Source organism: Canis lupus, chromosome 2 (genome assembly GCF_011100685.1).
Source record: "Canis lupus familiaris isolate Mischka breed German Shepherd chromosome 2, alternate assembly UU_Cfam_GSD_1.0, whole genome shotgun sequence".
NCBI classification, from domain to species: Eukaryota; Metazoa; Chordata; class Mammalia; order Carnivora; family Canidae; genus Canis; species Canis lupus.
The window spans coordinates 53,571,944-53,591,522 of NC_049223.1; the positions used below are offsets into that span (position 1 = coordinate 53,571,944).

General features: G+C 37.6%; 2 protein-coding genes and 1 pseudogene across 14 annotated transcripts in view; 1 reads left to right on the forward strand and 2 right to left on the reverse strand.

Annotated features, from left to right (window-relative positions):
- The window catches only part of CDK7 (cyclin dependent kinase 7), a 63,870-nt gene that overhangs the window by 21,819 nt on the left and 22,472 nt on the right, over positions 1–19,579 (forward strand). For 4 of the 8 annotated variants that reach the window (XM_038530781.1, XM_038530782.1, XM_038530783.1 and 1 more), the window contains 3 exons: positions 6,140–6,226; positions 8,308–8,457; positions 10,787–10,934. In XM_038530781.1, the coding sequence (XP_038386709.1) occupies positions 6,140–6,226; positions 8,308–8,457; positions 10,787–10,934 (385 nt within the window). Of the gene's footprint in view, positions 1–6,139; positions 6,227–8,307; positions 8,458–10,786; positions 10,935–11,340; positions 11,602–15,884; positions 18,291–19,579 lie in introns of those variants that run through there. The other 4 variants (XR_005355649.1, XR_005355648.1, XM_038530787.1 and 1 more) reach the window with 4 other exon arrangements.
- LOC119870636 lies at positions 5,444–5,540 on the reverse strand (annotated as a pseudogene).
- Positions 14,637–19,579, reverse strand: part of CCDC125 (coiled-coil domain containing 125) — a 30,611-nt gene continuing 25,668 nt past the window's right edge. For all 6 annotated transcript variants that reach the window (XM_038530778.1, XM_038530779.1, XM_038530777.1 and 3 more), the window contains 2 exons: positions 16,119–16,249; positions 14,637–15,082 (listed from right to left, as the gene is read on the reverse strand). In XM_038530778.1, the coding sequence (XP_038386706.1) occupies positions 14,777–15,082; positions 16,119–16,249 (437 nt within the window). In that variant the 3' untranslated portion in view covers positions 14,637–14,776. The remainder of the gene's footprint in view (positions 15,083–16,118; positions 16,250–19,579) is intronic.

The following is a 19,579-nucleotide window of genomic DNA, read 5'->3' on the forward strand; positions in this document are numbered from 1 at the left end:
GGTGCTTAATAGAGGGAAGACATTTTCAAAATAAAGTGATAATTGTATCTTAAAGATTTCAAGATGGCAGGGCAAGCACCATCCCCCATAAATTATCTCTAAAAAGATAATTTAGAGATGGCTCGGCTTTGAGCGCCTGCTTCAGCTCAGGGCATGATTCTGGGATCCTGCATCTAGTCCCACATTGGGCTCCTTGCAGGGAGCCTGCTTCTCCCTCTGCTGTGTCTCTGTCTCTTTGTGTGTGGGGGTGTGTGTGTGTGTGTCTCATGAGTAAATGGATAAAATCTTAAAAAAAAAAAAAAAAAATATATATATATATATATATATTGCCATCTTTGAAACTAGGAGATGCCCTAAATACTATGCCAGCAGATGTAAAACCAGAAATTAAGAAGGCTAAAATTTTACAGAAAAAGATGCCAACTAAAGGCAGTTGTGGCTCGGCACACAGAATCCTGAAGGTGCTCAGTTATTGAGAAACACCTATGATCACTGATCATTGATGATGATAATGAAGTATAGGTCTAAAAACTTGGTCGAAAAAAATTTTTTATGGGCAGTTAATACCAGGATCCCCCTACACAGCCAGGTCCCTTCCCTTTTCCACCTTTATTGCCACCTGACTTATCCCTCTTCTAGAAAAGAAATTGAAACACAAATCTCCACGCATCACCATCTCAGACACAGTGGAGAATGTGAGTAAAAACATGCAGATGATATGAAAGTCTGTATGCTGAACTGTGAAACTTTCAATTTAATTCCCTGCCCAGCTCCCAGAACCCTTTAGCCTCGTAATACTCTGTAGTAACTCTTTAACGCAGACCAAAGAGTAGAGGATCCATTACTGGAAGAACTGAATGACCCCGAGAATAGACCCACAAATAATTGGCATTAAATTCCTCACCCAGTCTTTCTAGAGAAGGCCTGTGAGTTGTAATCGACGTTTTTAGTACCTTAACCTTGAGTATGAATAGTTAGCGATTACCACATAGTTATCAGGGATTTCCAGATATTTAATGAGTGCTTCCATCCTGTTGGAATTACCAGGTAATCAGCAAGGATCGTTAGATATTTGATGAAAGCATCCCACGTCAAAGACTAACTTAAAAAGAACCTTGGGAAAAATAGCAGAAGAAAATTAACTTTCCACCCTCGCCACATCTTCAGAAAACTAAGAGAGTATACTGCACCTGTAAAACAAGAACAGGATGCTCTATTACTAAAGGATCAAAGAATAAAAGATACTGAAGAATTTTCACATAGGATAACTAAAAGAAAATGAAAACAGGGGAAAGTATTCTTTTATCAAATAGGACCAAAAACTAAAACTAGCTGATTGATCCAGGATTGATCATAGAATATAACAAAAAACAGAAGAAAATGTAAGACAGGAAATTCACAGGAAAATAGCCCAGCATTGATGGATGTAAATTGACTCAAAGTGCAAAAAGACCCATCCCAATACATCTTGAGAAATTTCAGAGTACCAGAGTTTAAGAAAAATATTTTATTTCCACAGAGAGAAAAGAGAAGTTACATAGAAATCATAATGAAGGTTTAGAGAAGAGAATGGCATCAGGCTTCCCAAAAGCAGCACTGAAATCTGGAAGGCAGTAGAATGCATTTTGAAGGAAATAATTTCCAACCTAGAATTGCATGCCCATTTGTATTTTCAGTTAGCTCTGAGAATAAATAGAATTTATTACACTAAAAATTTTACACCTTCCTTTCTTAGGAATTTCTTGGAAGCTGTGCTCTACTATTACATGAGAGTAAATCAAGAGAAAGATATGGGATTTAGAGAACATGAGATTCAACACAAAAAGGGGATGAATAGAATTCCACACCTGCAGCAGCTGTGCAGCAGGCTAGAGAGCAACTAGTCAAGATTGAAGCAGGAGGGACAAGAGCTTTAGCAGGGGAGTCTTAGGGGAAAAATGATCCTCAGTGTGCCTACCAACCAGCTGCAGCAGTTTTTAACACATGACCAGCTTTATTTTATAATTCTCTCACACCACATTTTTTTTCTGCCACAAATTCCAGACATGCCATCTTATTCATATTACTATTTCTCTAAAAGATAAGAATTTTTTATAATTATGATACCATTATTCTCTGAAGAAAAGGAAGTATAAATCAACATCTGGTCTATGTTCAGATTTCCCACTTTTTATCAGAAATGTGTTTTATAGTTGGTTTATTTTTGCAAACTTATTTGTAGAAATCCAAGTTCACACATTAAGCAGCTCATTATAATCATGGGGTGCCTGGCTGGCGTGGTCTGAGGAGTGTGTGACTTTTATTTATTTTTTTAAGATTTATCTCTTTTAGAGTGAATAGGAGGGGCAGGGGAAGAGAGAAAGAGAATCTCAAATAGATTCCACTGAGTGCAAAGCTTGATATAGGGCTTGGTATTATGAACCTGAGCTGAAACCACGAGTGGGACACCTAAACGACTGCAGCGCCCAGGCACCCCAGAGTGTGTGACTCTTGATCTCAGGGTCATGTGTTCGAGCACCATGGTGGGTGTAGAGATTACTTAAATATTTGGGGATCCCTGGGTGGCGCAGTGGAATATTTGGAAAAAAAAATTTTTTGTACATCATACCAAAACACCCATTTTTTTTTTAAGATTTTATTTATTTAATCATGAAAGAGAGAGAGAGAGGCAGAGGGAGAAGCAGGCTCCCAGAGAGAGGCAGAGGGAGAAGCAGGCTCCCTACAGGAAGCCCGATGTGGGACTCGATCCCAGGACCCTGGGGTTATGACATGAGCTGAAGGCAGATGCTCAACCAGTGATCCACCCAGGCGTTCCCCAAACACCCATCCTTAAAATCTGATTAAATTGCTAGCTTGCCCAGGAAAGTAAGGTTATAATGATGAGTGTCCCATTCTTCAGATCTTACAGTATAATTTATATTAGTAGTCTGCAAAGTAGGAGATAATCTTTTCAGTATGAGAAGGAAATGTTAGGATGCCTAAAAATATTCATGCAGTGTTACTTAGTGTAACTTCAGGTTTCTTTTTTTTTTTTTTTTAAAGATTTTATTTATTTATTCATGATAGTCACAGAGAGAGAGAGAGAGAGAGAGGCAGCGACACAGGCAGAGGGAGAAGCAGGCTCCATGCACCGGGAGCCCGACGTGGGACTCGATCCCGGGTCTCCAGGATCGCGCCCTGGGCCAAAGGCAGGCGCCAAACCGCTGCGCCACCCAGGGATCCCTCAGGTTTCTTTTTTTGGATGTACATTTCATATACATAAATGGTCCAGTATTATATATAAGGATTGTATTAAGTCTGGATCCAGTCAGAAAATAGAAACCATACAGTGAAGAGAGGAAGTTTATTTTTTTTTAATTTTTATTTACTTTTTAAAAGATTTTATTTATTCAGGAGAGACACACAGAGAGAGAGAGAAAGGCAGAGACACAGGCAGAGGGAGAAGCAGGCTCCATGCAGGGAGCCCAATGTGGGACTCGATCCCGGGTCTCCAGGATCAGGCCCTGGGCTGACAGTGGCGCTAAACCGCTGAGCCACCCAGGCTGCCCAAGAGAGAAGTTTAATAAAAAGAAATATAAGTGATTGCAATAATGAATGATTGACTAATAAAAAGTAAAGAGAACGGTTCCTGGGTGGTGCATGTCTGGCTCTTGGTTTCTGCATAGGTCATGATCTTTGGGTTGTGAGATCGAGCCCCCCCCATTGGGCTCTGTGCTTGGTGCAGCATCTGCTTAAGACCCCCTCTGCCCCTCCCCTGCATACTGTTTATCTGTCGCTCTCTCAGTCTTTTAAAAAAAAAGAATTTTAATACAGGAATAGACAAGGAGCAGCCAACCTAAGACTGAGACAGCACCTACGGCAGAGGACTCTGGGACTGAGAGCTATTCTTTGAAGAGAGCACAGCGTGGCTTGCTGGATGACAGAAAAGTTCCTATAGAGCTGTGTTGGCAGACTGTGTTGAAAATCTGTCCTCTTGCATGCAGAGGAAAGCTCATCCGGGGCCGGGGGTTTCTGGAGGCAATCTTCTGTACAACCATCTGTAGAGGGAAGCTGCTTGGTGCATTGGGCGCTGAAAGAACTGCCCACAGGTGTGGGAACCTGTTGCTAGAGGAGCCGAGAGTGCTCCAGGAGCCGGCTGGTCGAGCCAGCTGGACCCAAGAAGCAAAAGTCTTCTCCTGTAGTGTTTCTCCAGCAGCTTCTGTTGACAGAGCTTCAGCTGGCAAAAGAAAAACATTTAAAGCCCCAAATGTGTTTTCTCATAAAAGGCAAGAAGGGTGAGATTGGAAAAAACTGATACTTGGCAGGGCTAAATGCTTTTTTGGCAGGGGTTGTTGGGGGTGGGTGGGAGGGGTCCACAGTAATAGAAATTTTGGAGACCTCGTACTTAATCTCATCTTCTCATTGAGTTTATAAACTTTTTTTCAAGGCCTCTAATAGTGTGAAAGTCCTCTTATTCACAGTGTAAACTCTTTTTTACCCTATTATTTACACAGATGTTTGAGAATGAAGTGGAAAATGTTTGTGTGTAGCAAGGATTTTTATTTTATTTATTTATATTTAAAAAAATTTTTTTTAAATTTATTTATGATAGTCACACAGAGAGAGAGAGAGAGGCAGAGACACAGGCAGAGGGAGAAGCAGGCTCCATGCACCAGGAGCCCGACATAGGATTCGATCCTGGGTCTCCAGGATCGCGCCCTGGGCCAAAGGCAGGCGCTAAACCACTGCGCCACTCAGGGATCCCCTATAGCAAGGATTTTAATTATTAGCATTTAATTTTTAGCTTGCGGTCACTTAGCCTTTTAAAATTTGCCATCCTACCTCTTCAAAGAAATAGAACGCCAAGATATTACTTAAATAAGATTTCTAATATAGATAGTGTTCTGCCTTCTAGCCTTTGCTCCTGTACTTCAACTAGAATAGTCTTCCTCCACCTTACACATTGCCTCTGGCTAATCTTCATCTTTCAACTTTCACTGCTGTTCCCCTAGGAAGCCTTCCTTGACCTGTCTGGAGTGCGTTAGGTGCTGTTCTGTGTGTGCTAGGACCCTGTGCTCTCAGTGAAAATGTCTGGTAAATGTCCCTTTCATGGTATTACCAGCATTCTCACATCCACCCTTGGGGAGAGCCAGGATGGTCTTGTTACCTTCTTTTTTTTTTTTTTTAAAGCTCATGAAAGTCATTTAATTTCTTTGTGAAAAATAAGACATCAAAGAACAGATTACAGAAATGATGAGGTGGAAAAGGCTGAACCTATTTTAGCTGTTCTCCGGGGGCACAGGGGTGCTGGACGTGATTTTCATATGTCACCCGCCTCCCTGTGCCCCAGCAGGCCTGAGCTTGTATGAAATGGGACCATTTCCTTGGGTCCACCCGGCTGAGGGGTTCCCTCCCCTAGGTGCCTGACTTTCCCCCCTCACCACACTCCGGTTCCACATGGCGTAAAAACATGGAACGCTTCGCGAATTTGTGTGTCATCCTTGCCCAGGGGCCATTCTAATCTCTTTTGTATTGTTCCAATGTGCTGCCGAAGTGAGCACATTTTTTTTTTTTTTTTTTTTTTTGTAAATATGCTCCACGCCCAGTGTGGAGCCCAATGTGATGCTTAAACTCTCCACCCTGAGCTCAAGACCTGAGCTGAGATCAAGACACTCAAGCGACTGAACCATCCAAGTGCCCCTTTCTTGTTCCCTTCTTTAAATGCTTAGGGTTTAATTAATTAGCACAGTGCCTATTACCTGGTGTTTTTTTTTTTGTTTTTTTTTTTTAAAGATTTTCCTTACTTATTCATAAGAGACACAGAGAGGCAGAGACACAGGCTGAGGGAGAAGCAGGCTCCCTGTAGGGATCCTGACGCGGGACTTGATCCTGGATCCCGGGGTCACGCCCTGAGCCAAAGGCAGAGGCTCAACCACTGGGCCACCCAGGCATCCCTGCCTGGTGTTTACTAACGATTTGAGGAGTGAATAAAATGGGAAGCATGGTGGTAGGTTAGTAGTGGTAGGAGCTAATGCCACATCTAGTATGCTTCAGAGTACATTTTGATTTTTGTTAGTTTAGTTTTTTTGTTAAATTTATAATATTACTTGTATAACTATTACATACTACATTGAAATAACTGCATCTTACTCTGTTTCAGGTTCCTTTTTTGCCGGGAGATTCAGACCTTGATCAACTAACAAGAATATTTGAAACTTTGGGCACACCAACTGAGGAACAGTGGCCTGTAAGCCTTCATACATGTTCTTTGAAAGTTAGTTAGGATTATGTATGTTTCTGTCATGTAGGTATTACTTAAATGTATTCTTTGTCTTAATTTACTAGTAATATATATTCTGAAAAATTTATATCAAGTAGAAAGTTAAAACCAGTATACTGTCCAGCCTCCTTTGTAATGTTGCCCTTTCTCTATCCCAGTAATTCCCATTCCAGGTTAATCACTGTCAGTTTGCTGAAAAGTCTTGCAATGAGGATACATACACAAACCACATACACAGAGAGTTGCATCTTTTGTCTTTTCTTTAATAAAAATGGGACCATACCATATAATTTTTTTGCACCCAACTTGCTCTTTTTAGTTAGTATTTATTACTGATTTTTTTAAACAGCCTCATAATACTTCATTTGATGGGTATTTGGTGTTTGATTATCAACATCTTGGTGGATTTAGAGTATATTTCTAGAATTTTCACTAACAATTAAGATGTGTCAGTACTATAAATATATTTAACCCATTACATTGTCTACAAAAAAAGAAATCTGGGATCCCCGGGTGGCGCAGCGGTTGGGCGCCTGCCTTTGGCCCAGGGCAAGATCCTGGAGACCCAGGATCGAATCCCATGTCGGGCTCCCGGTGCATGGAGCCTGCTTCTCCCTCTGCCTGTGTCTCTGCCTCTCTCTCTCTCTGTGACTATCATAAATAAATAAAAATAAAAAAAAAAAAAAAAAAAAGAAATCTTAAATCTTGGTTAAAACTTACACCAATTTAAGTTGCTAAATTTTATGTATTGTAGTTCAGTAAGATAATCCCACTTGTTTATTCGTAAATAAAATTGTAAATTTTTAGATTTACATTTAATATACATTTAGAATAATGTGTGTAATAATTTTGTCAGAATTTTGGTAGGAATTGTATTACAGAGTTGAATCTTCAAATCCTTGAAGAAACCGGTCTCCTCATTTATGTAGAACTTTGATTTACTTTGCATAGTTGTATAGTTGTGGATTTTTTTTTTGTTTGTTTTGTTTTGTTTTTTAAGATTTTGTTTTTAAGTAATCTCTACACCCAGCACGGGGCACAAATTTAAAACCCTGAAATCAGGAGTTGCACACCTCACTGCCTGCACCAGCCAAGTGCCCCAGTTGTGTAGCTTTTAGTATATGTGTCCTGCATGTTTTGTTAGATTTTCACATATTTCGTTGTTCAGTTATTCTTTTTTTTTTCTTAAAGAAAGAGTGGGAGAGAGAGAGAAAGAGAGCACATGTGTGCAGGAGAGGGGCAGGGCAGAGGGAGAGAGAATTCTAAGCAGGCCCCACACTGTGTGGAACTTGATGCAAGGCTTGGGCTCCCAACCCTGAGATCATGACCCGAACCAAAAACAAAAGTTGGTTGCTTAACCAACTGGGCTGCCCAGGTGCCCACCCCCTTTTTTTTCTTTTGAGTTATTCTGAATGGCATTTTTAATTTCAGTATTCACTTTTGTTGGGCAGCCCGGATGGCTCAGCGGTTTAGCACCGCCTTCAGCCCAGGGCCTGATCCTGGAGACCCAGGATTGAGTCCCACATCGGGCTCTCTGCATGGAGCCTGCTTCTCCCTTTGCCTGTGTCTCTGTCTCTCTCTCTCTCTGTGTCTCCCATGAATAAACAAATAAAATCTTAAAAAAAAAAAAGTATTCACTTTTGTTATAGTATATAGAACAAGTTGTTTTTTTGTATGTTTATCCTATACCATGTAACTGTGTTCTACTTAGTAGTTTTAGGAGTTTTTAAATAGATTTCTTGAAATTTTTTTTTTTTAATTTTTATTTATTTATGATAGTCTCACAGAGAGAGAGAGAGAGAGGCAGAGACACAGGCAGAGGGAGAAGCAGGCTCCATGCAGGGAGCCCGATGTGGGATTCGATCCCGGGTCTCCAGGATCGCGCCCTGGGCCAAAGGCAGGCGCCAAACCGCTGCGCCACCCAGGGATCCCGATTTCTTGAAATTTTCTATATGGTTCATCATAGCCTCCATTTGACAGTTTTAGTTCTTCATTTGAGAACTATATGCCTTTCAATCTTTAAGTTTGAATTATAAATATTTTTACAGGACATGTGTAGTCTTCCAGATTTCGTGACATTTAAAAGTTTTCCTGGAATCCCGTTACAACACATCTTCATTGCAGCAGGAGACGACTTGCTAGATCTCATACAAGGCTTATTCTTATTTAACCCATGTACTCGAATTACGGCCACACAGGTATTTTAGCATGTATTTCTTATATTAGGAAATAAGGGGATAATCTTAATTCTGGCACTGATAAAATAAAAATGGAATTTAGTAAGATTTTCTAATATTCTTTAAATACTGTAAAGATGTGTTTTTGTTTTAAGGAATAACAAATTTTTTCTTGTCCTTAAGCTTACAAACACTATTCAGACTGGTATTTTTTTTTTTTTCCAGACTGGTATTAAATTATATCATGCACACACGATAATGGGAGAATTTACTTTTGTTAAAATATGTAATATAAATACATATTTATTTCATAATTAATTGGCTTTTCAGGTAGTTTACCTAGAGAATAAAAAATAAGAAGTATTCTGTACTTGTTGAGATAATGGTATTTCAATTAGGTTTGTGCTAATCCTAATACCCAAAGTGTTTTGTTGTTTTTTTTTCCCCGTGAAATGCAATCCCAATATGCTTGCTGATCATTGTCATAGTCAAAAAATTATAATGGAGAAGAAAATAATATAGTTCTTTTTTTTTGCTTTTCTTTTTTAAAAATTTTATTTTTAAGTAATCTCTACACCCAGTATGGGGCTTGAACTTAAAACCCTGAGATCAGAAGCCACATGCTCTTCTAACTAACTGAGCCAGGGACCCTAAACATTGTATAGTTCTTCTTTTTTTTTTTTTTTTTTTTCCATCGTATAGCTCAATACAACTATATGCTTACAAGAGATTGAAAGATAGTCTAAATAGAACAAACATTGATACCGACCCTTGTTTAAGGGAAATAAAAATCAAACTCAAAAAAAAATTACAAAGATCAAGAATATCTGCTCTTCAAAAAGAAGAAATGTTACCAAACGCAAAAATAAAAGACCTATAGATTGTGGGGGGAAACTCATTTTCTTTGTTTTAAATACAAGCACAAAACAAAAAAAGAATAATGTCACAAACACTTAAAATTAAGGCAGGGCAAAGCAGAAACGCAACACAGTACAATGATTTGGCTTCATAAAGTAAGACCCTGATTAAAATGAAATTTCACAAGCCTTCATATCTAAGAAACCATGTGTTAATGTACAATAAATATACCAAGGATACAAAGTGGAGTTTTTTTCACTTAAGTTTATTACAGAATACCAAATGATTGTCTAATGCATTCACTTTTATAGACCATCTCTTTTTGGCAGTACATGATGCTGCATTAATACAGCAATTGCATTGATACTTTACCATTAGAATGACTTTTCTCATTTCAAACAAGTACCTCATTGTTCTCTTTCCACCCATACACATGTACTTCTTACTTCTATCATAAGAAATTTGAGACTATTTCAGATTACCTAGAAAGTTGTTTTCATTAATAGTAAAAACTCAAAATTTATAGAAAAATACTAGTTGTGACAACTTGAGTTGTATTTTGATAGAATACATTTTAAAAAATGGGTTCTGGCTCATGGATATCTGTCTTAAAGTTGGAATGAGATAATCTTCCATTCTTAGATCTCTGATAGCTCAGAATAAGCTTAATTTAGTTATAGAACTATTATGATTCAGAAGCAGTATTTTAGAAATAGAACTCTTGAAGTCAGGAATGTCTTAAATAATGTGGGAGGAAATGCTTGAAAAGTTTATATGGGTTTAAGTTCCTAAAAGGAGTATCCAAAAGGAATATTGTAGTTACTGAACTATACTATGATGCAGATAAAGTAGAACTTGACAAGTTTGTCATTTGAAACTATTTTTATTGGAATTTTGGACCAAAGTAAAGGAAATATCTCATTGAACACTGAGCAGGTAATATATAGAAATAACTTTGTGCAGTTCCTTCCAAGTAAAATTTTTATTAATTTGCAGTGGATTGTTAAATTTTAAAACATCGTTTTCAACCTTTTGCATTTTTTATAAAACTATTTTAAAGAATTTTTATTTACATGATTTGGCATTCGAATGCATACAGATGTGACAAACGTTTTTTTTAAAACATGTTGTTTAAACAAAGTTTTTTTTAAAACATGTTGTTCTCTTTACGTGTTGAACCAGAGCCCCAAAGTGTAGAGTGCTGAATTATACAGTATCTTACTAAGGATATTTCATATAGTATAGGCTGTTTTAATGTAGAAAAGTTAGAAAGTAGTGTGTTTTTCTTAAGGTAATGAAATTATTAGCCGATCTTAACCTGTTACGTATTTATTTGTATAATTGGCTCATCGAAATTCTTGAAATTTCATTTTGGAAGTGGGGTATTCACATAGTGTTTTTAATGTTCCCAACAATTCTGGAGGTTAGATTTTCTTAAACACAGTTCACATATGTAAAACCCTACTTTCCTTGGTATCTTTTCTTTTTCAAGGCATTGAAAACTAAATATTTCAGTAATCGGCCAGGTCCAACACCTGGATGTCAGCTGCCAAGACCAAACTGTCCCCTGGAAACTTTAAAGGAGCAGTCAAATCCAGCTGTAGCAACAAAACGGAAGCGAACACAGGCCTTGGAACAAGGTAAAACTTTCATTTTCATAAAAAATGAAATAAATTCAGAAAACTCCCAAGTAGGTAATGTATAGCTAATGACCAAGGGGCAGCTAAGAAATGTAGGTTGTGAGCTATTTACTTTTCTCAGTGTGGTAGAGAATGTGTTATTTTAGCAATATTAGTTTCCATTGAAAATAATTAAATCAAGCTTTTTGAAAGGACGTGGGCACTTTTGGGTACACCTCAGAGTTGTGAGAACTTACCGTGTATACCTTATTTTCTTCATAAATTTTTACTAGTATACCGTATGCTTAATGTTTAATAAATTTTATTAGTAAATCAAAGCAAGTGAAATGAATGTAGTTGGAATGCATTGATTGGTTAGAATTGCCAAAAGATTAAATGTGAACCACCTCATTTTTTTTTCACCTAGGAGGATTACCCAAGAAGCTAATTTTTTAGTTACAGAGATCACTGGACAGTATTTTACTACTGAAGGAAATAGTCAAAAAGGCCAATAATGGAAAAATAGTAAACGTTAAGTAAATGTTATAGAAAGAATTTGTAAATATTCCACACATGTAAAATATGTAAAACTGGATTATTTTTATTAAATGTATTTTAAAACAAACAATTCTGATTTTTCTGATGAGAGTGCAAAAGTAAAATTAAAAGTTCAATTCTCTGAAATGTAGAATTGAAAATGGTTGAGGAAACCTTAATAAAAATAATCATCAGTTACATTGGTGATCTGGCCCATTTAGCATCACAGATTAAAAATAGAAGCAGCAGTAGTAGTAGCATCTACCTACTACCTAGAGTTAACAAATGTTAATATATACTAAATAGGAAAAAAAGAAAAAATTAAAAATGAAATTGAGGTCCCTTTAACATGTCATGCCATTCTTTTCCTTTTCACCTTCCCGAAGGGAGAGTGACTCTCAGGAAATGAGTGTGTCCTTCCATGATACTATACTGCTATTTTATAAAAATACATGTAGTAATACACAGTATTGTTTGGGGTCTTAAAATTTTATATGAGTCATAGACTGTATATCTCACACTTTTTTACTCAAAACTTTTTAAATTCCTTCCATGTTAATACATATAAGTGTAAGTTTAACAGCCATTTAGTGTATATATATACATATATATTTTAAATTTATATAACACTACATATTCTTGCTTTATTTATGGACTGTTATTTTTCTTTTGCTGCATAAAAGTTATAAATGTAGCAGCTTGAAATAACATAAATTTACTACCTCACAGATGTGTAAGTCAGATGTCTGACTTGGCCCAACTCTATTTTTTGCATAGCTTAAAATCAAGGTGTCAGCTGAACTGAGCTCTTATCTGAGTTTCTAGGGAAGGATATTCTTCCAAACTCATTCATTTCATGTAATTTTAATGCACATGCTTCCTGTCCTTCTTAGCTGTCAGCCTGGGGCCTTTCCCAGCTTCTTAAGACAGCCCATAGGCCTGGTCACATGGCGTCTCCCATCTACAAGCCAACAGCTATGCTTAGAATCTGTTTGGTTTCCTTGTTTGCTACCAAGAGAGAAACTTTAATGAACTTGCTTTCATTAAAAAGACAAAATAGACACCAAGATTTAAAACTTGTATGTATCAAAGGAGTGTGATAAGCACAGGGTGAAAACAACAGGAGAAATTATTTGCAAATCCTATATCTGATAAAAGATAGCTCAACAATAAAAAAAATTATAATAAAAAAATGGGCAAAGGACTTTAGAATAAACATTTCACCAGTCATTAGGGAAATGCAAGTCAAAACCACAATGAGATACCACTTCATACCTGTTAGGATCACTACTATCAAAAAAAAAAAAAAAAAATCGCAGAAAATACCAAGTGTTGGTTAGGATATGGAGAAATTGGGATCGTTGTGCACTATTGGTTGGAATGTAAAAGTGTCACTGCTTTGGAAAACAGCCTTTCCTTAAATTTTTAAAGAGCATCTTCATATGATCTGGCAATTTCACTTCTGAGTATATATCCCCCAAGATACACACAGCCATCACCAGTCTATGAAAGGATCTGTTTCACCCCATCATCTCTGTCATTCACATATTTTGTGATCTTTGCTAATTTGGTATCTCATTCTAATTTACATTTTTGAAATTTCTGTATGATTGAATAGTTCCTCACATTTGCTAAACCATATATGATCTAACTTGTGAACATGCTGATTTAGATTCTTTTGGAGTGTTCCAAATTTTATGTTTATATGAATTTGCATTATACACGTACATATTATACACACACATTAAAAAAGAACCTTTTTTTTTCCTTAAAGATTTATTTATTCATGAGAGACAGAGAGAGAGAGAGGCACAGACACAGGCAGAGGGAGAAGCAGGCTCCATGCAGGGAGGCTGATATGGGACTCAATCCTGGGTCTCCAGGATCACGCCGTGGGCTGCAGGGAGGCGCTAAACCGCTGAGCCACCTGGGCAGCCGTATTTGATTTCTTTTTTACACTTCCTGTTGTGGAACATTGCCACATCTTTCCCTTTTCTTACCTATTATTTCACATTAAGTTGTCATATGTATTAAATCTGTGTGTGGTCTTTATCCTATTCCATTGACCCGCTGGTTACCACATTGTTCTAAATAACGTAGCTTTATATTACTGTCAAGACAGTGCATTCTTAACATCTAGTAACAGTAGTTCCTCATCACTACTTCTTTCAAAATTTACTTGCCAGGTTTTCATCTTTTATTAGTATTTATTAATGCCAGTGGTGTTGCTTTAACACAACTATAAAACAGTTTATATTTTCTATTCCCTCATTTTGCCCTGTTGTTACCTCATCTACTTAAGTAATATTCAACACAGCCAAGCCGTGCATCTTCTTTTACTAGAGATCCTAACTAGATAAAAGTTTCTGATAATGTAATCCATTTCCTTTGACATGACAGTGATGTTATTAATGTAGCAGCATTCCCAGAAGGTTTTTTTTTTTCCCAAAGATTTTTATTTATTCATGATAGTCACAGAGAGAGAGAGAGAGGCAGAGACACAGGCAGAGGGAGAAGCAGGCTCCATGCAGGGAGCCCAATGTGGGACTCCATCCCGGGTCTCCAGGATCGCGCCCTGGGCCAAAGGCAGGCGCTAAACCGCTGTGCCACCCAGGGATCCCCCCAGAAGGTATTAAAGATCTTTACTATGTAACATTTATAGAAAGCAAGAAAAAATTAAATGGCTTAAAATTTAGCATTACAACAAGAAGTTAATTAATTCATAATGGTGCGAGTGCTAGAATTCTGTGTAGTTCTAGCTACAAAGTGCCACTGCACCAACAAAAAAAAGTTATAGAGGTAATTAACGGGGCTTGGAATATAGTTCTGCCAAAGTCCCACCATAATAACTTCATTGAAATTGAGGAAATTATTAGTTTTAAACTTCCTGTGACAAATGAACAATCCTGAAAAATACGATAAAACAAGATACACATATTTCAAAAAATTAAGTCACTCCTAGGCATTGCTATTTCTTAGAGCATTAATTTATATTGTTGCTTATGACAGAGATCCCTTTAAGTTAATCTAAAGTTAAATAACTTTTTCTTAAAAATCATTTTTGTTGTTTTTAAGATGTTGGCAAACACTGAAAATTTAAAATTTCCAAAGTATAGTAATGTCGTCAACACGATACTAATAAGTTTCTTGTAGAAAATGAGTATCTAAGTATTAAGCTGCCTTCTAAAACTTAATATTAAGCTGCCTTCTAAAACTTAAAAATACCCAGAAAATACAAAATTTCTGAAGATATTGCAACATTTGTACAGTCTTTTAAAGTCTCTCGATAGAAATAGCTCTTGGTTCTGATTTCAACTGGTTTATCTTCAAAATATGATATTTGATGGCAAAGAACAGGATCTCTTGAGAGTTCTTGTGCAGTTTTGAACTCTGTGAGGGTGCTGGATTGAACAAATGCAGCCCACGGAATTTAAAATTTGAACGCTTGAATATACAGGATCATGCAGTACAGGGAATTCTGAAGATTTCCCCCAGGACTTTAATGCAAAATTGTCTTTCATGGGATTTTTTTCCTTATTCACATTTGAGGTGGTGTTTTTCTCTTCCAGTGCCCGAGCAAGCATGTAACTAACTTTCCTTTGATGAGCCAGAGCTTCTTCTTTATCATTCAACTGCACATACAGAAAATAAAATTATGCCAGTTAGGGGTGTCTGGGGGGCTCAGTCCTGTAAGTGTCTGACTCTTGGTTTCAGCTTGGGTCATAAGATTGAGCCCTGAGCCCCATGTTAAGCTCTCACTGAAGAGTCTGCTAGAGATTTTCTCTCCCTCTGCCCCTCCCCCAACTTGCACACACAGGGTCTCTAAAACAAACAGTCTTTAAAAAAATAAAAATATACCAGTTAATCAAAATCACATATTGTAGAGCTATAGTCAGAAGAATTTTTCTCAAAATGTTCTATCTTCAACCTGTCAGGTCCATCAATGAAAATACATTAATTAGGTGTCTACTGATCCCAAATAACATGCTACACATTCTAAGGATTTTTTTTTTTTAAAGGAACAGAAAGCTTTCCTTATGCTCAAACTTTTGTAGGTCATCCGAAGAGGGGGAAAATATATGTACATGGTGCGTGTGCATATATGTGTATATAATATTAACATGTACTTATGTCTGTAAGAGAATGAAGTTATTTATGTGAAATTGTTTTTGTATATTTATATGAGAATAAACAACTTAAACACTTCTATAGATAAGTATGTTCATATAGCATGAGTCTTTTTAGTCATTCACGAAATGGGGATAACAGGACTGATTTTCAGGGTTGTAGTGATGATTAAAGGATATAATGTGTAAGTTGCCTTGTACACTTTAAAAGTTCCTAAGTAAATAGAAGGTCTTGTCGCGGATTGTATGTATAAGTGCAGATGACAGAGGTGCCTGCAGTTAATTACAGGGAGCCCCCTCTTTTCAGAGGTGAAGCTTTAAACTTGTGCAGGAAGAACATGGATGGGAGAAGTGGGAAGAGCATGCAGGGAATTTAAGGAGATGAAGATCAAAACTGGAGGATGGTACCTCAGCTGGGAAAAGGGCATAAAAGGCAAGTATAGAGTGCTAAAGAATTACATTTTTAAAAAGTTGAATTAATAGGAAGCAAAAAGACTAGCTTAACCAAAACCTCTAACAAAAGGAAAGCAAAGATACTAACCAACTCTATTAGCATCTTAAAGACTTGCTCAGGGTTATTCTGGTCATCCACCTTCTTAGAACTGTTTTCTGAAGGGAGCATCCCCAACAGTTTCTGCCCTAAGGTCTTCTTACTTCCTTGTGATGATAATCCTAAAATTGAACATGCAAATCCAACTGAGACATGAAAAGATACTTATTAATGTACTTCCAGGAAGAGAGGTAAGTATGAAGCAGGGATAATTCATTCGTAAATCAGCCAGAAGGTAGTTCTCTTCGTGAGTCCAGCATTACAGTGTAATGGGAGAGGAACGCAGACGTTAGAGCCAGGATGGCAAACGGAGGCTGAGAGGGTGGGTGCACAGCGTGAGGACCCAGGGCAGTGCCCTGCCGGCCACTCTGTCTCATCAAGCAGCTGCTCCCCAGAACAGCACGAAGCCCACGTTATCATTTCAGTCTTCAGAGGAGGCAGCAATCCAGTTACGTATGGGAAGTCTCCCAGTGTTGAATGTCATTTGTTATTTGAGAGCACAGTGCACAGCCAATAAAAACATGGCCTCAGAACTATGCAAATTCTTCAGAGACCTGGACTTGAATCCTCATTTAACTGCGTACTAAATGATGTTGGATAAGGTCTCTGAGCTTTGTTTCCTCACCTCTAGAATGAGAATAATAGCACCTATACTTCAGGATTGCTGTGTCATTAAATAACAAGAGCACAGCGGGTGGGGGTGGGGAGGAGTTGCTGGGAGAAGGGAATTTACCCATTAAACGGTCTGGGAAGATGAAAAGAAATGTTCTAGAGATGAAGGGTCATGATGGTTAGAAAACAATGTGGATGTAGTTAATGTTATTTAAAAATGGTTAAGATGGTAAATTTTATTTGTATTTTGTTACAAAAACATAGCACAGTTGTGAAAACTAGCCCAGGTACCGATACGTTTAAAAATCCATATCCTGAAATGTATACACTGACGATGTTCTTCATAGAAAAACTGCAGATTTAAACAAACATCAAGAATGCCTTTGGAATGCTCCACAAATGGTCTTATGGAAAACTGAGAACAGATAAGAGACCTCTCCCTTTCCCCCTAATTCTGATAAACCACAGGGACTGGCGCTCACTCGTGACCTCCTCCAGCAACTGTGGCAAAAGGAGAAAAGCCAGACAAGCTGTGCTCATCAGCTTTGATGAGTGGATGAATCTGTGTCTCTGTGTGCAGTGTCTCTGTGTGCAGTGTAGAAAAAGAAATATGCTTATAACCTCTCTCAGAACTCCTCTAGGCTGCGTATCAGTGAGAAAAGTTGATGCCGCCTTCACATATTAACCACATAGAAGAAAATGACCTGTGACAGTCCTCCTGTTCCTCTTCAGATCATTGAACCACATGAATAAAATCAGTCTCATCACTAGGAAACTGACCAAAAAGCCGTTGACGCTTGTATGGACTTGGAAAGGCCTTTCCCAGAGGAATCAGTTACTAGGACTTCTGCTTCCAGTTTCTTCAGGGCCGTAATGGAAAACAGATCGAGAGCTTTACATATCAAAGTGTATTTTTTATGGAAAAGTTCTTAAGGTTCCTATCAGCTAAGGCAGGAGTTCTGGAATATGAAATGAATACATACTCAGGTACTGAAATGTCTATGAATCTACATGAATCCACCTCTTAGGGAAAACCCAGCTATTTTTCTACCAACCACTACCCTTGTGGCAAACTTCCATGCACAGGGGGTGGGGGTGGGGGTCCTTCTGTACAGGTGACAATGGAGCAGACTCCCTAAGATTAAGCATGCCTTTTCCTTCCTTTTCATTCTCCCATAATGCTTTTCCTTAACTTCTGTCAAAACAAGCAGTTAAGATCAGATTTCCAAAGGGATTTTTCACCTTCTATCACAGAACACCAAGGCTAGCCTCAAAACGACGATACCTTTGAAAATTTAGCAATCCAGCTCCTACTAGTTTAGAAGAGGTGCCCACAGGCACCTGGGCAGCTAAGTTGGTTAAGTGTCTGCCTTCAGTTCAGGTCACCATCCTGGAGTCCTGGGATCGAGCCCCACACTGGGCTCCCTGCTCAGAGGGAGCTCTCGCTCTCAAATCAATAAATCTTTAAAAAAAAAAAAAAAGTTGCCCGAAGATGACCTACACATTTGTTGTCCTTAACAGGACTAGATACTCTTCCATCGATTCCAAAAAGCTTAAGTATATGGACTGTGTGTGCTTATTTCTCTGGACGACTCACCCACCTTGAGCTGGACATTGAGGCCATGCATTCAGCTTTGACCAAGGCGTTAATTATTATAAGTATCAGCCATATAAAGAACTGATTTTGTATTTACCATAAATGACTGTTGGGGGGCTGAGACATTATGTTAGCCAGCGCAGTGATTTCTTTTGTAAGTCTCATGTCAGAAAAACTCTTACAGAAACTAATTTCAGGACGACGTGGACTGTCTCTTTAAGAAGGAATGTTCAGAAATAGGTTTTCCTGTGTTGCTCTGACTTCTATCTCGTGAAAAGTCTGTCCATAGCGCCTAACGATCTCCTACTTTCACAGTTCTTGTTTACTGCTTCTAATTTATTATCCCTGTAAGCTTAGCACTTTTTACCATTTCAACAAAGAGAAGGTAAAGTTTAGTTAAACTAAAATTTCAAACGCTTAACCAGTATACTGTAAGAAATACGTACTACTTGGAAAATAGGCATCTATTATGAAAAGTTTGATTTTAATATTATAAGATTCTTATTCCCCAAATTCATCTAAAAATGAGAGATACTGGAATTAAGATAATGGATTTTGACATATTAAAAAAATATTTAGAAATAGTCATCTCAGAATTTTAATACTAAAACATTTAGGGCAGCAGTTTAGTACTGCTTTCAGCCCAGGATGTGATTTTGGAGCCCCGGGATCAAGTCCCACGTCGGGCTCCTGGTGCATGGAGCCTGCTCCTCCCTCTGCCTGTGTGTCTGCCTCTCTCTCTGTGTTCCTCATGAATAAATAAAATCTTTTAAAAAAAAAATTTAAACTTACAAGCTTCACTGTAATTTTCTTGACTAATAAGTCTGAAATTGAGAGTTTTAAGTTGAAGCAATAGGAGCTGCAGTGAATAATATAAAAACTGGTATTGACCATTTAGAAAAACATTTCTAAAAAATAACAGCTGCTTTGATTATATTGAGTGATTTACTTCAACTGTAATTTTATTCTTTTATGCCATTTTTATAGATTTTGTTTACAATACTCAAAGATGACAATGAGCTTTTGATAGGTTTGTGAATCTAAACCTTAACTTCTGTTTCATTTTTATTTTATGAGCATTTTATTAGTATTTCCAACTTAAGATTTCTTCTTCAACCCCTCAGTATCTCTTCAGAATCACACATTTCAACAAAGTTTAGTTAGATATATTTAATGTTGGGTCTATTTTCATTATTGCCTCCTAGGCAGTTTCCCTTTAGTCACCTGGCACTCTAGAAACTTT